Source organism: Arachis duranensis, chromosome 8 (assembly GCF_000817695.3).
Source record: "Arachis duranensis cultivar V14167 chromosome 8, aradu.V14167.gnm2.J7QH, whole genome shotgun sequence".
NCBI classification, from domain to species: domain Eukaryota; kingdom Viridiplantae; phylum Streptophyta; class Magnoliopsida; order Fabales; family Fabaceae; genus Arachis; species Arachis duranensis.
The window spans coordinates 29,514,519-29,526,535 of record NC_029779.3 but is presented as its reverse complement, the minus strand read 5'-3'; the positions used below and the strand labels follow the sequence as shown (position 1 = coordinate 29,526,535).

The 12,017-nt window shown below is 31.9% G+C and overlaps 2 protein-coding genes across 3 annotated transcripts; one reads left to right on the top strand and one right to left on the bottom strand.

Annotated features, from left to right (window-relative positions):
* Positions 1-4,327: 4,327 nt before the first annotated feature.
* On the bottom strand, positions 4,328-7,787 carry LOC127741154 (outer envelope protein 39, chloroplastic-like). Of its 2 annotated transcripts, XM_052252981.1 has the most exons (11): positions 7,527-7,784; positions 7,359-7,425; positions 7,238-7,273; positions 6,945-7,089; positions 6,597-6,755; positions 6,387-6,457; positions 6,219-6,297; positions 5,996-6,111; positions 5,734-5,881; positions 5,542-5,611; positions 4,328-4,939 (listed from the first exon to the last, which is right to left on the bottom strand). In XM_052252981.1, the coding sequence occupies exons 1-11, from the start codon at positions 7,558-7,560 to the stop codon at positions 4,782-4,784; spliced, it is 1,083 nt and encodes a 360-aa protein (XP_052108941.1). In that variant the 5' UTR covers positions 7,561-7,784; the 3' UTR covers positions 4,328-4,781. The 2 variants fall into 2 exon arrangements, with proteins under 2 accessions (XP_052108941.1, XP_052108942.1); XM_052252982.1 differs by lacking the exon at positions 4,328-4,939 and having other exon boundaries at positions 5,542-5,650; positions 7,527-7,787.
* A 106-nt stretch (positions 7,788-7,893) lies between these two features.
* Positions 7,894-11,405, top strand: LOC127741153 (tRNA-specific adenosine deaminase TAD3-like). The gene is made up of 9 exons (XM_052252980.1): positions 7,894-8,110; positions 8,213-8,264; positions 8,437-8,510; positions 8,601-8,722; positions 9,192-9,274; positions 9,388-9,484; positions 9,671-10,132; positions 10,572-10,687; positions 11,018-11,405. Exons 1-9 carry the CDS (start codon positions 8,029-8,031, stop codon positions 11,208-11,210), a joined length of 1,281 nt encoding a protein of 426 aa, XP_052108940.1. The 5' UTR covers positions 7,894-8,028; the 3' UTR covers positions 11,211-11,405.
* Positions 11,406-12,017: the final 612 nt, after the last annotated feature.

Here is a 12,017-nt window from a genome sequence, read left to right as displayed (position 1 = left end):
TATATATAAAAATGATTATTAAAAAATATTTTAATCAAATAGATTAAATTATATGTTATTTAACTCTTACAAAGAAGGAGAGTGTTATTTAGATATTTTGCAGGAAAAAGAGTGTCGTTTTCTCTTATTATTTAGTAATCAAAGTGTTAGAGGTTTTTTTATTTATTTAAATAAAAAACATATTTTTCAATTTATGTAAAGAATAATAAATTGAGTAAAGTATCGTTTTTGTCCTCAAATTTTTGGGTTAAATGTTAAAGTTATCCCTAACGTTTTAAAATTGACTCAATGTTGTCCTGCTGTTAGGAATCCGTTAACGGAATTGACGGCGGGACAAAATTGAGATGATTTTGAAACGTTAAGGACTTAAATAGGACTTTATAATTTTACTTTTAAAGATTTTTACTCATCATGAAATATTTGTAAAATAACTAGAATCACATTACTTTATTGTATTATGTATATGTATCACTTTTTTTCCACAAGTTTATGTACTAATCATTCTAGAAACATTTAATGATTAATAAAAACTTTTAAGAGTAAAATTATAAAAAAATAAATTTATTTAAAATAAAATTAATGTGATTAAGTGTAATTTATTTAGATGTGATTAAAAAATAATTGAATAACTATGTACCGTAAAAAATTAATATTATTAAAGAATAAAATTAAAATTTATTTCTATATATTGTTTTTGTTTCTAACGTGTTCGTCCTATTTAAGTCCCCTAACGTTTCAAAATCGTCTCAATTTTGTCATGCTGTCAATTCTGTTAACAGATTTTTAACTGCAGGACAACGTTGAGTCAATTTTGAAACGTTAGGAACTTAAATAGGACGATTCAAACTTTAGAAACAACTTTAAAACTTACGCCAACATTGAGGACAAAAACGATCCTTTACTCTAATAAATTTATATTGTGCGTATTATTATGACATTGGAATTTCATCTAAATATCTTTAATATTGCAACTAGAAATATCACTTTGATGTAAATTATTATTCCTTTTTACTCCATTGGTTCTTAATTAATCATTGGAAAATTTCAATTGATTTGCTACTTATTTTTTGCCTTTAAAACTGTGATAACAAGAATTTTAGATTTTAAAGGATTCATATTTTTTTTAATAATAAAAATTATCTGTCAACTTAATTTATTAATATTTTTCTTCTTTTAATTTGTGGTAGTCACATTCTGAAACTGGACCAAAATCTGGTACAACTAAAAATTTATGAAGGGCACATTTAATTTGAATCTGTTGTTAGAGTTAGGTGAAGTTAGGATGATGAAAGTGTCTAATCACATAGGAGTAACAAACAAGGTGTTTATAAATAATAATAGAGTATCATTTTAATTACAATCTTTTTAAGCATGTTAATGATCAACGAGACAGTAATGAGGAAGTTGAACTTCTAAAAGGAGACTTATTTCAATTTTTGAAAAAAGAAATGTTAGGAGTTTAAGTCATTCCTATTGTGGATCTTGCAAAAAATTACAAGGCAAACAAAAAATGTCTACTCAATCTAATAATATAGTCCAACCCGATTAAGAATTAATCTATCACGGAAGAGCAAGTGAGATTCAAACTCATGTCACTTATTTAAACGGATAAGTAAACTGATCCTTCAACTAAACTAAGTTGGTTATAATTTTTCAATTATAATAAAATTTCTACCAATACCCTATTCATTTTATCAATCAATGGGTCCACTCAATCTAATAGTATGAATATTATCTTTTACTTAACATGATAATCTAAATTGGCAATAGTTTAATCACATATTAGTTTTACAATGATTAACACATATATAGAAAACTTGCAATGTTTACTTTAATCAGCTCTTGATAAGAATAGAATTAAATGAAAGTTAAGTTGTTACCACCAAATTTTGACATTCATTCCATGATCTACTTGAACAATTTATCTAGATGTTGAATTTATATAAAAAAAAAAAATTGTTTGTGGATGTCATCAAGACATCAATGCATTAAACGTGGTGACCATCTTAAAATAATATAATGACCAAGCGCACATCAAGATCTACAAAATTGGTTTTATTATTTATGCATCCATATATATAAGAAAAAGAAAATGGGTAAGGAATAAAGTTGATGAATCTTTAGGCGAGTTTTGCGTTATGTTCCCTTGAATTGGAAGAAATGTAGATGCTATAGGCTATAGCACATGTGCTCTTCACTTTCCTCCAAGCACAAGCATACAATAGTATATAAAAATACGGCACATAAAAAATTAACTATAAAAAATTATTTATCTAAAATATATATAGAAAATGTTGAAATTATATATACATAAGACGTAACATTTTGATAAGCATCAACTTATATATATAAAGAAACAAGACTTGAGACAATTATACATTTAATCATTGAATCATAGTTAACACTAAATATATATTCTAACCACCTAAAGCCGTGAATACGCGTCCTACATAGAAACCTGGCTTGTTTCTGGTGGCTGGTATGCATAACAATGTGGAGAATTTTTTTTTATATTTTTAATTTATATAACGTGTATGGTTATTAAGTATATTAAGATAAATTTTTATTCAGTTATGTCATGTCTAAATCGTATACTTTTGTCTATTTTATAATAGGTTAAATAATTCATAAATGAGAATACGACGAATTTAATTAGATTATCTATGATTAAAAAAAAACATGTTAATATTTGAGTTAAAGTTGAACCGTAATCAACCATAATTTGAACTCAATTTCATTATTCGAACTTGAGTTTAACTTGCTCACTTCCACCATTAGTCTTTTGCACACGCGGCTGATTTATCAGAATTTTTTCTTTTTAATATTGTATTATTAAAGGTTTAATTTTTTTATGATGATCCAAATTATGTGTTAAATATTACTATGGCCATTTATAAAACATCATTGATGTTTTGTGTTTCTTCAATTAAAATAATATTTTTTTAACAAAATGACATTTTGTGTTTTAATAATTAAAATAATATTTTTTATTACAAAATATCAATGATGTTTTATTCTTTTATGATTAAAATTTTTTTTTATAATGACAAATAAAAATATTATTTATATATTAAAATTAATTATTAATATATTTATGTATAAATATATATGTAATTTAATTTATTTTTTTGTGTATTTATATTTTAATGTATATTTTATACTAATAACTAATAATAATAACTGGTATAACATAGTTATTGAAATAATTGATGCTTAATATTTTAATGATGTCTCATCTTGGATACTTCAGCCAATGAGAGAGCTAACGCGACAATTTTGACGAGCATGTTTTATCAAATTTCTTTAGTGTTCACGTGACACTGGAATTTATTATTTATTAATTAACTATTATACATGGTTTACAACTTAGAAATTAGATTGACACAAAGTCAATATATCATTGTTACCATTACTTTCGGAATAATTTATTTATAAATGATTAAATTGAAGGCAGATGATTCACGTACAGGCAGCGGTACAGCAGAACCTTTCTGGCTTCGAATCTTGTTTGTTTTGTTGGAATCTCCATTTATGAATAAACAAACATTGGTAATCACAATATTATGAACTCTGAATTGATGAGGCACATTTTTTTTTTCTTTTAATGGGAGAGCTGAATTTTATTATCAAAGATCTAGTTACTACAAGATAAAAATATTAACTCTGCAGATACGATCTTGCTTAAACAAATATTTAATTTTAGTTAATACCCTAATTTCTATTATTTTGCAGTAAGTTTTGTATTTTTCTTTTGCTTCAGCCAGGTGAGATACCTTTCTTAATGGGCCAGAGGTCTTGGTCCATTAAAGATTTTATAGGCCCAATGAAATCCTAATGTATTAAAGGGCCCAAAAAAATATAAGAGAAAAATCCAAAACAATCTCTAACAATTACCTCAAAAGACAACGAGGTCCATGACAAAAAAATACCCAACCCTGCTCCTGAGATTTACTTTTATGGGACTGATTAGCCCTTGTACCAAAAAAATCAGTCAAAAAAAAGATCAGGAGCCGGGTTAGGTGTTTTTTTTTTCTTGGGAGCCTCGTTGTCCTTTCGAGATAATTGTCAAGGGTCGGGTGAGGTATTCACTCAAAATATAAATAGAAGTAAGTCACTGAATTTTTGTTGGTTGATAAAATGGTTCTGTAACAATGTCACTACTAATCATTTTTTGGTGTCATTTCAGATGTTGGTTATAGCCATATGATTGCATGAATTATGAAAGACTATAAAACTACTACAAACTCCTTTTTTTTGTTGCCACCTTAATTAACTAAAATTGTAACTAAATTACAAAATATCTACAAGATCTGAGGGTTAATTCATGTATAAGAATATGATTCTATCTACCATTAGCTTGAGAGCAATTTACAGTAAATAATATGTACTCATTTATCCAAAACCAAATTAAAAAACATGCCATGAGAATTTCAACTATCATGAATTGTGTGAAAAAGAATGAAAAATATACTTCTAAGCTAGAAATATACTCCTTCAGGTTCCAAATAACTATCAACTTGGACAAAGTGGCAAATTAGTTAATAAATGAAATCTGGATATACTGTGTTCATTGAATTTCTATTGCGCCAATTTTGTCTGAGCCAACAGTTATTTAGAACCAGAAGGAATATTATTGGAGTTCATAAAACCGATGATACCGAGAATCGACAACAAAATATTGCAGCTTCTGTGTCTTCAACAATCCATCTTCCATAGGAAATGATGAGAAATGAGAAATGAGAAATGAGAAATGACCAGTGGAAAAAAAGAATGTATGGATCTCATGAAGCAAGGTTGCTGAGGCCAAAATAAAGAGTTCTCTGCTGAAATGCATTTATGGCATAATCGACTTGAAAGTGGCCGAACTGTGACTTGAATCGAAGTCCATATCCCACGCCAACACCAGATCCTGGTTTACCCTGTCTCAATGCTGGATTTCCTGAATTTCCAAGAGATCAATGCTATGAGAGCAAGTTCAAAATCCAGTAAGGCATCATCACAAAGAAACCAAAAATGACAAACTAAATCCAAAATGGAAACCTCTCGACAACACACGCCAAAGGAGTGTGTTAAAAAGAAAAAAAAAAAAACTAAATTCACGATAACTAATTTAGACATGAATGGAACTTATATGTATTAGCTTGCACAATTTAGACATGAAATCACAAGTAGAATAACATGGGAAAAGCCTGGAATAACTCTCCTGCCACATAAAAATGTATGACTTTGAGTTCACATGTCAAATTATGGATGACTTGCTTTTTTTATGCCTTGCAGTTGCTATTCCATGAACCTCTTCAAGCCAATCTTTTTCTTTTTCCTCCTCCTAGATCAAATGTCGCTTTATTATGTATTATATCAATCATGTGACTAGGACATAAAAGGTTACTTTACTTTCATATTTCATTCTCATTTTTTATTTGGCATGTAGATGTAGTAAGCAAGATAAATACGATGAAAGAACTCTATCTCATTCTCAAGTCAAGAACGTGTATCAACAAGCGGACAAATAGACCTATTCTCAGCAGAATGACAACTCACCCGGTACAAGATGACCAGAGCGCAAGTCTGTTCCACAGTCCATAAAAATGGCACCTTCTAACATCTTGTTCTACAGTAAAGATGACCTCAAGGGGTTTAGTTCTAGGCGCTTCAATTTAACAATAAATAGGAGAAATGCATAAGATACGCATGTGAATGAGTATAAGAGTTGCTTATAAGGCTATTGCTTACCAAAGGGAGTGTTAGTTCACTATTAGCCACCAGACAAGATCTCCCAGACCCTACTGCTCCTTCACCATACCCTCGCACACTCCCAATCCCTCCAATGGAAAATGCTTGGTAAGGAGCCATGTCACCAACAATTGAACCACCTGTAAGTCTGTCAGAAGAAATGGTAAACAGGATATCCAGAATTCTTGTTGAAATTAGGACTCATAATGTAGGAAAGACACGAAATAGTAAAATATACTATTAAAATGTCATAATTACCAACCTTGTTAACAGAAATGCTGGTCCAAGTTTGATTCCTTTAGAAGCAACAAATTTAAATCGATTAAAGATTAGCCACTTGGAAAGAACTGGAATGCCTTGCTCTATTTGAAGATTAAACTGAAACAGACAAGCATCTGGTCAGCCAAACAAATACACAACAATATCTTTGTAATCAATCGTATATAGATAGTAAGCAAACTGCAGATAAGAATCGATTGTATTACATGGAAAAAGCTGCGATCATTTGCCTTCGTATATCGAGACTCTTGCTTTAACACTACCATACTGTCATGTGTACTACCACTGCAAGCAATGTATATCATAAGGTCAAAATCAGTCCAACAATAGGAGAAATGAAATACTAGTTACTAGAATGTAGAATCCATGATTACCTGCAAGTCAAAGGCAACCCATCATGATCTCTACTTATCGAGTGACCATCATCGTTCAATGGACGGACATGCTACAAGATGGTTTATCATAATTAGTTTCCAATTCAACATTCTCTATTACCGAAATCAAAGAGTAATGCAACCTAAGGGAACTCATGCTACTGAGCTTTAATAACATGAATGAAAGATTCACAAAAAACCTAGCTGAACCTCAAACTTTATACTGGTTGAACTGCTCCATTTCGTACTTGCAGGTTCCTTCAAGTCCAGCCCAACCGATAATCTAGACAAATTTACACCTCCACTTCCAGAGCGGGAGAAATTGTTTATAGGTATACCATGGATACCAATCTCAGGTGAAAGAGAATGCTGAAGATGCAAAGGGCGACAACAAATAAAATTTAGAATATGCTATAACAATTTTCATCTAATTTAGTAGATTTCACAAATTAACTAACTTAAAAGTTCCATTTTAGAAACTAAGCTTATTTTACAGCATGGCCTTGCATCCTTTCTCATACCATAAATAAAATTAAAGTTAATGAAAGAAAGACCAACCTGTAACACAAAAGATTGTTGAGCAAGCCATTTTGGTCGTGGCCTTCTATAGGCAACTAAGATATTTGAATCATATAAACCCTTGTCCCACGAAACATCAAGCTTCTCACTCCCACCAAATAAGTTTGGGTGCTTGATGCAGAGACTAATCACACAAAAAAAAGTTAACAAAACAAATAAATAAATTGAACCACTCATTAAACAAATAAGGGACAGCCATATACTAAATCCGATGCATAACTCAAATGTCATCATCTTTATAACACAGAAAGCATACTGAATGAAATTCTTACCTCCCAATAACCAACGAAAGAGGACTGTCAGAACTCCTATCAGGTAAAGAAAAAAAGGGTTTTCAAATAAAACCGCTTTCATAAATTGTATACAAAATTAATAATTTGATCAGAAACAAACCTAAGGGTAGGGAGCATCAAAGAAGCGCAAAGCTTGTGAGAAAAATCAACATGAACGTCAATCTTTGCTGCAAAAACCATTCAAATGCAGAACAAAAAGAAACACTAATCAGTTAAAAGAGTAAACTTTCCAATTTAGGGCAGATGTATAATCTTCGGAAGTTCGAACCTTTGCCAGCATGGATGCTCTTCTGAGCTCCCATCGCGTTACATATGCATCAACCATTAAATTTCGCACTAAAAAATTTATGTTACCACATCAAGTTTGAACAAAAAAAGAAACGAAGAAAAAGGCAACGTTTGACACAAGAATGCGGCGTCGTTTTGCAATTTCTGAATTTTGGGGAAGAAGAGGATTAGAGGAAGAAGAAAGAAGAAGGCGTTCTTTGCTTCCAACCTCTGTTATCCCTTTTGCTTCTCCACACTCCACTACTGAACGCCACAAGCATTGCACATGATACGCACGTGACACCCACTCAATATTAATGGGCCTCGTCAAAAATCAACTGGGCTTTATCCAAAAAAGTGAAGCCCATGAAAGGGAAGTGGTTGTAGCCGTAGCCACAAGCAGAGTAGCGCCACCGCCACTCTCTGACTCCTCGAACCGGAGAATTCTCTGGCATCAGGGATTACCAGAAACGAGTAGACACGTGGCAATAGGAGAGAAGAGGATGATGAACAAGCAATTTGACACGTGCGAGATTGTGCATATTCCAGAGAAGGAACCGCATGACCTTCATAACCAACCCACTGGTGAAGTTGATCGAAACCCTATTTGATTTTTTGGTTCCCTCTCTTTTTGAAGCTCAAAGTTTGGTGCTTTGATTTTGGTGTGTTTTTTTTTTTCCTGTGCAGAGTTTGTTTTTGCTTCAGCTATTGACCCACAGAATGCGAACCACATTGTTAGGTTAGCACCTCTTAAAGCATACTAGCATTTTGGTTTTGGTTTGCTTGTTTGGAAGCTTGAATTTTGAATTTTGTTGCTTCTATCAATAAAAGTGTGGATTTTTTTTTTATGCATGTGGAGTTGTGTGCTTTGTAAACTAACCTGTTGGGAGATGTTTGAATTTCATTGTTAGGCGTCTGAATCAAATAGCACCGTTAGAAAATCTCCGGCATGTCAAACGAATTCAGAAGAAAGTACTAGAAAGAGGTATGGTGGTATTTCATGTTTTATAATTGCTTTATTCTTCGTTGTTGTGTGAAGTGAGTGGCTTGTGGTGACACTTAGAATATTTGACAGGACAAGTACAGTTATCAGTGATCTTGTGTGCAGCATCTGAAGGTGACAATCAATTGGATAGTGTGCCGCCTGCTCTCCAGGAATTGATTAGTTCCTTTCAGTTGAGTCCTTTTATCACAAAAGTGGGTGTTCTTTTATTTTGTTATATTTATTTTTTCTCTTTTCCTAGTTAATACTTGCTCATATTATGCTTTGCTCTTTGGTTATTTGTATGATGATATCAATTTCAGATGTTTTTTTTTTTTTAACCTGAGTTTTATATTCAGGTAGTAGCATTTTGTTCTCCCTTTTTTAGTATTCTATAACTTGCTAAGTAAATCACAAAATGTAAAAGAAAGGGATAATCCTCAACATTTGAAATCAATTATATGAATGAAGTTTTAGTTTTATCATGTTTGATAACTGCAAGCTCCAGGACATACTTTATTTGGTGGCTATCACATATTTTTTCAGATACACTATTAATGAAGAGATGTTTTGATTAATTGAAGATATTGTTGAGAGTTTTGGTCAGAATCCCATGGATTCTTCATTCTTGTTCATTTTACATCAGTTAGTTTGTACAATAAACTTGGATTTAATTGTTATTAGGTCTGCAAATATGCTGCAACATCAAAAGAAGAGTGGCAAGAGCAATGTAAAATTTGGCCAACATCATATCATCCAAGGACTTAGTAGGCTTTATGTTCTTATTCTACAGTTCTTCATTTATCATAGTGCGAAATCCTGTCTTATATGAGAATAAACTGATTTCTTTTTTGTGTTTGCTTGGCATTTTGAATTACAGTAATATTGATGGTATTACTGGGTTTAGCGACGAAAACTCAGAATGCATTTTTAAGTTTATGCAATCAGCTATGGAGTTGGCAACTTCTGATGGCGTGGTAAATATGCATTTTCCCCCCTGTTCATATATTTGTACTCAAGAAATAATGTACTTGCACCTGGCTGTACTGGCTTAACTTCAGTTTCTTTTCTCTCTGATAATTTTTTACCACATAATTGGTTGAGCTATTCTTAGTAATGTCTAGCTTTTCTGTTAGTATTTACCCAAAATTCAATCTGTTTAGGTAGTCAATGCTGCAGTCATAGTGGATCCTTCAGCTAAGCAAATAATTTCAAGGGCACGCGATCAGGTTTTTGCTTGGAGCACTAACAAAGAAAACAGTAGCATCGACTCCAGTTGCAATAGAAAGTCAGAATTCTCTAGTTCTGATGTTATTTCCAATAACTTTGCGACACATGAGTCATTTCAAGTAAATGAATCAAACAACCAACTCAAACAACCATATACAGGTGTTGCATGTTTATATCCTTGGCAATGGGCTAAGCAGCAATTGCATTCACAGAGTTCATATTATTGCCACCCTTTGCGGCATGCTGCCATGGTGGCTGTAGAATCATCGGCTGCCAGGGATAGATATATTTTCCCCAGCGAGGAAAATAATGGAGAAAAACCTTTGGAACTGGATCACGAGAATCCTTCTTCTACTAGCTCTCCCGCAAAGAGACAGAAAACTGTTTGTACTACTGTAAGTACACCTGTATCTATATCTGGTACTATATCTATTTAAAAACCAAATATAGCTGCCAATCTTTATGAAGTGTTAACTATTTGAAATATCCAAAACAATAAGAACATCTTTCACTTGAGCAGTAAGATTTTTTATTTTCATCACACTTGCCTTATGACCTTAATGAACTGTGGAATTTGAAGATTAAGTATTATATCAAGTTGGCAATTCGTTTGGATAGGTGATATACCACAGACACAGATTGCCATGGAGGCAGAACCATGCATTTACTTGAAACTTATATAAATTTGTCATTTGTCTATAATCTAGACCGTAGTGAGGCATCTCATACCAACCTCAACATTGATAATATGAAAATATGCATTACATATGCATTGTCATTAGCTTGATCATTTTTTGAAAGAAGTATTTAGGTATTGCATTATGGAATTTTCAGGTTGAGAATGATGATGATCAATTGAAAGCTCGAAATCAGAGTTCCAATCAGCTGTTAGAACGACCTTACTTGTGCACTGGATATGACATCTATCTTGTTTGGGAACCATGCACAATGTAAGCTTATAAACAAGATCATGTTCTACCTAGGAACCACGTCTGTCACTTTCTTGAGATTGTTTGAAGAAGTAGTTGTTCTTATTTGCTCAGGCATGTAATTTGTCAAATATAGATTTCCACCATTGATTGAATACATTGTTAATGAATTTCTAGAAATTCATAGAGGCTAGCACTATAGTATATTCTCCCGTTTATGTTGAATACCCTTTGCATCATAGAAATGAGAGAAACTCTAGGATTCACCTTTTGGCGAGTTTCAGTTTCTGATGGTTGAAACACGCCTTATGGTTCGTTTTTCTGACACATTCACTGCCACTGTTATGTCAGGTGTGCTATGGCCCTAGTCCATCAAAGAATCAGGAGGATATTCTATGCTTTCCCTAACCGGAACGCCGGCGCACTGGGAAGTGTTCACAGATTACAAGGAGAGAAGAGTTTAAATCATCATTATGCTGTTTTCAGGGTTTTGTTACCTGAAGAAGCCCTCCATAAATGTCATACTGAAGTCCCTCAGACATAGATCATGTAATGGAATAGTGAAGACATGATTATGACCTACCTTCAAATTATCATGTTGTACGTCCTTTTTCCTGAGCATTTTTTAAGGTTTTGATCATTGTTCTATTTGAGAATGATTTATTTGAGCTAATTACCGTTCTGTTACACTCTCTGGACATTTTGGTGTAGTGTAAATTTTTGCAAATGACAGCTTAATGTAGTGATTATACTAATTAAAACATGATTAATCATTAGACTTTTGAAATAGCTCTTGGAATTCATACAATTTATTGGTTAGAATTAACGCTTAAATTATATTTCTCATAAAAGCACTGTATAAATAATAACATTTTTTTAAAGAAAATAAAAAATGAGTATATATATATATATACCCTCTACCAAAAAAAGTATTATTAATAAATCTCATTTCGCTATTTTTTATGGGTTTTTTAGAATTTATTTAAAAAAATAATATAAACAAAGCAAAAGTCATATTAAACAAAATAAAAACTTCAAAATACCGTTTTTGTAACAATAACGTTTAAAATACCGTTTGTGTTCTGGTTATGATGGAGAGCTGCGTCCTTTTCACTACCTATACTGTTTGCTTCAGTGGTTGAGTCAGTTTTTTCTTCCCCCTCTTTGGACCAATAACAAATTAAACTTTTTAGCCTTTAGTAACGTATAAAATCCACGGAAAATAATCAAATCTTCGGTGGTATGACTTAATGATACTGAAAATAAAATATACAAATTAATAATATAAAAATTAGTATTTTATATTTTATTTGATAATAAATTATATAAAAATGGTTAATTTATGAACTCA

Coding starts and splice junctions, on each gene's coding strand:
- LOC127741154 (XM_052252981.1), bottom strand. CDS start 7,560: ATGGGAGCTCAGAAGAGCATCCATGCTGGCAAAG. Junction 6,458..6,596: donor CAACCAGTATAAAGTTTGAG/GTTCAGCTAGGT, acceptor ACCATCTTGTAG/CATGTCCGTCCATTGAACGA. Junction 6,112..6,218: donor ATGATCGCAGCTTTTTCCAT/GTAATACAATCG, acceptor TGTCTGTTTCAG/TTTAATCTTCAAATAGAGCA.
- LOC127741153 (XM_052252980.1), top strand. CDS start 8,029: ATGATGAACAAGCAATTTGACACGTGCGAGATTGTGCATATTCCAGAG. Junction 8,111..8,212: donor CCTTCATAACCAACCCACTG/GTGAAGTTGATC, acceptor TTTCCTGTGCAG/AGTTTGTTTTTGCTTCAGCT. Junction 8,723..9,191: donor TGAGTCCTTTTATCACAAAA/GTGGGTGTTCTT, acceptor AATTGTTATTAG/GTCTGCAAATATGCTGCAAC.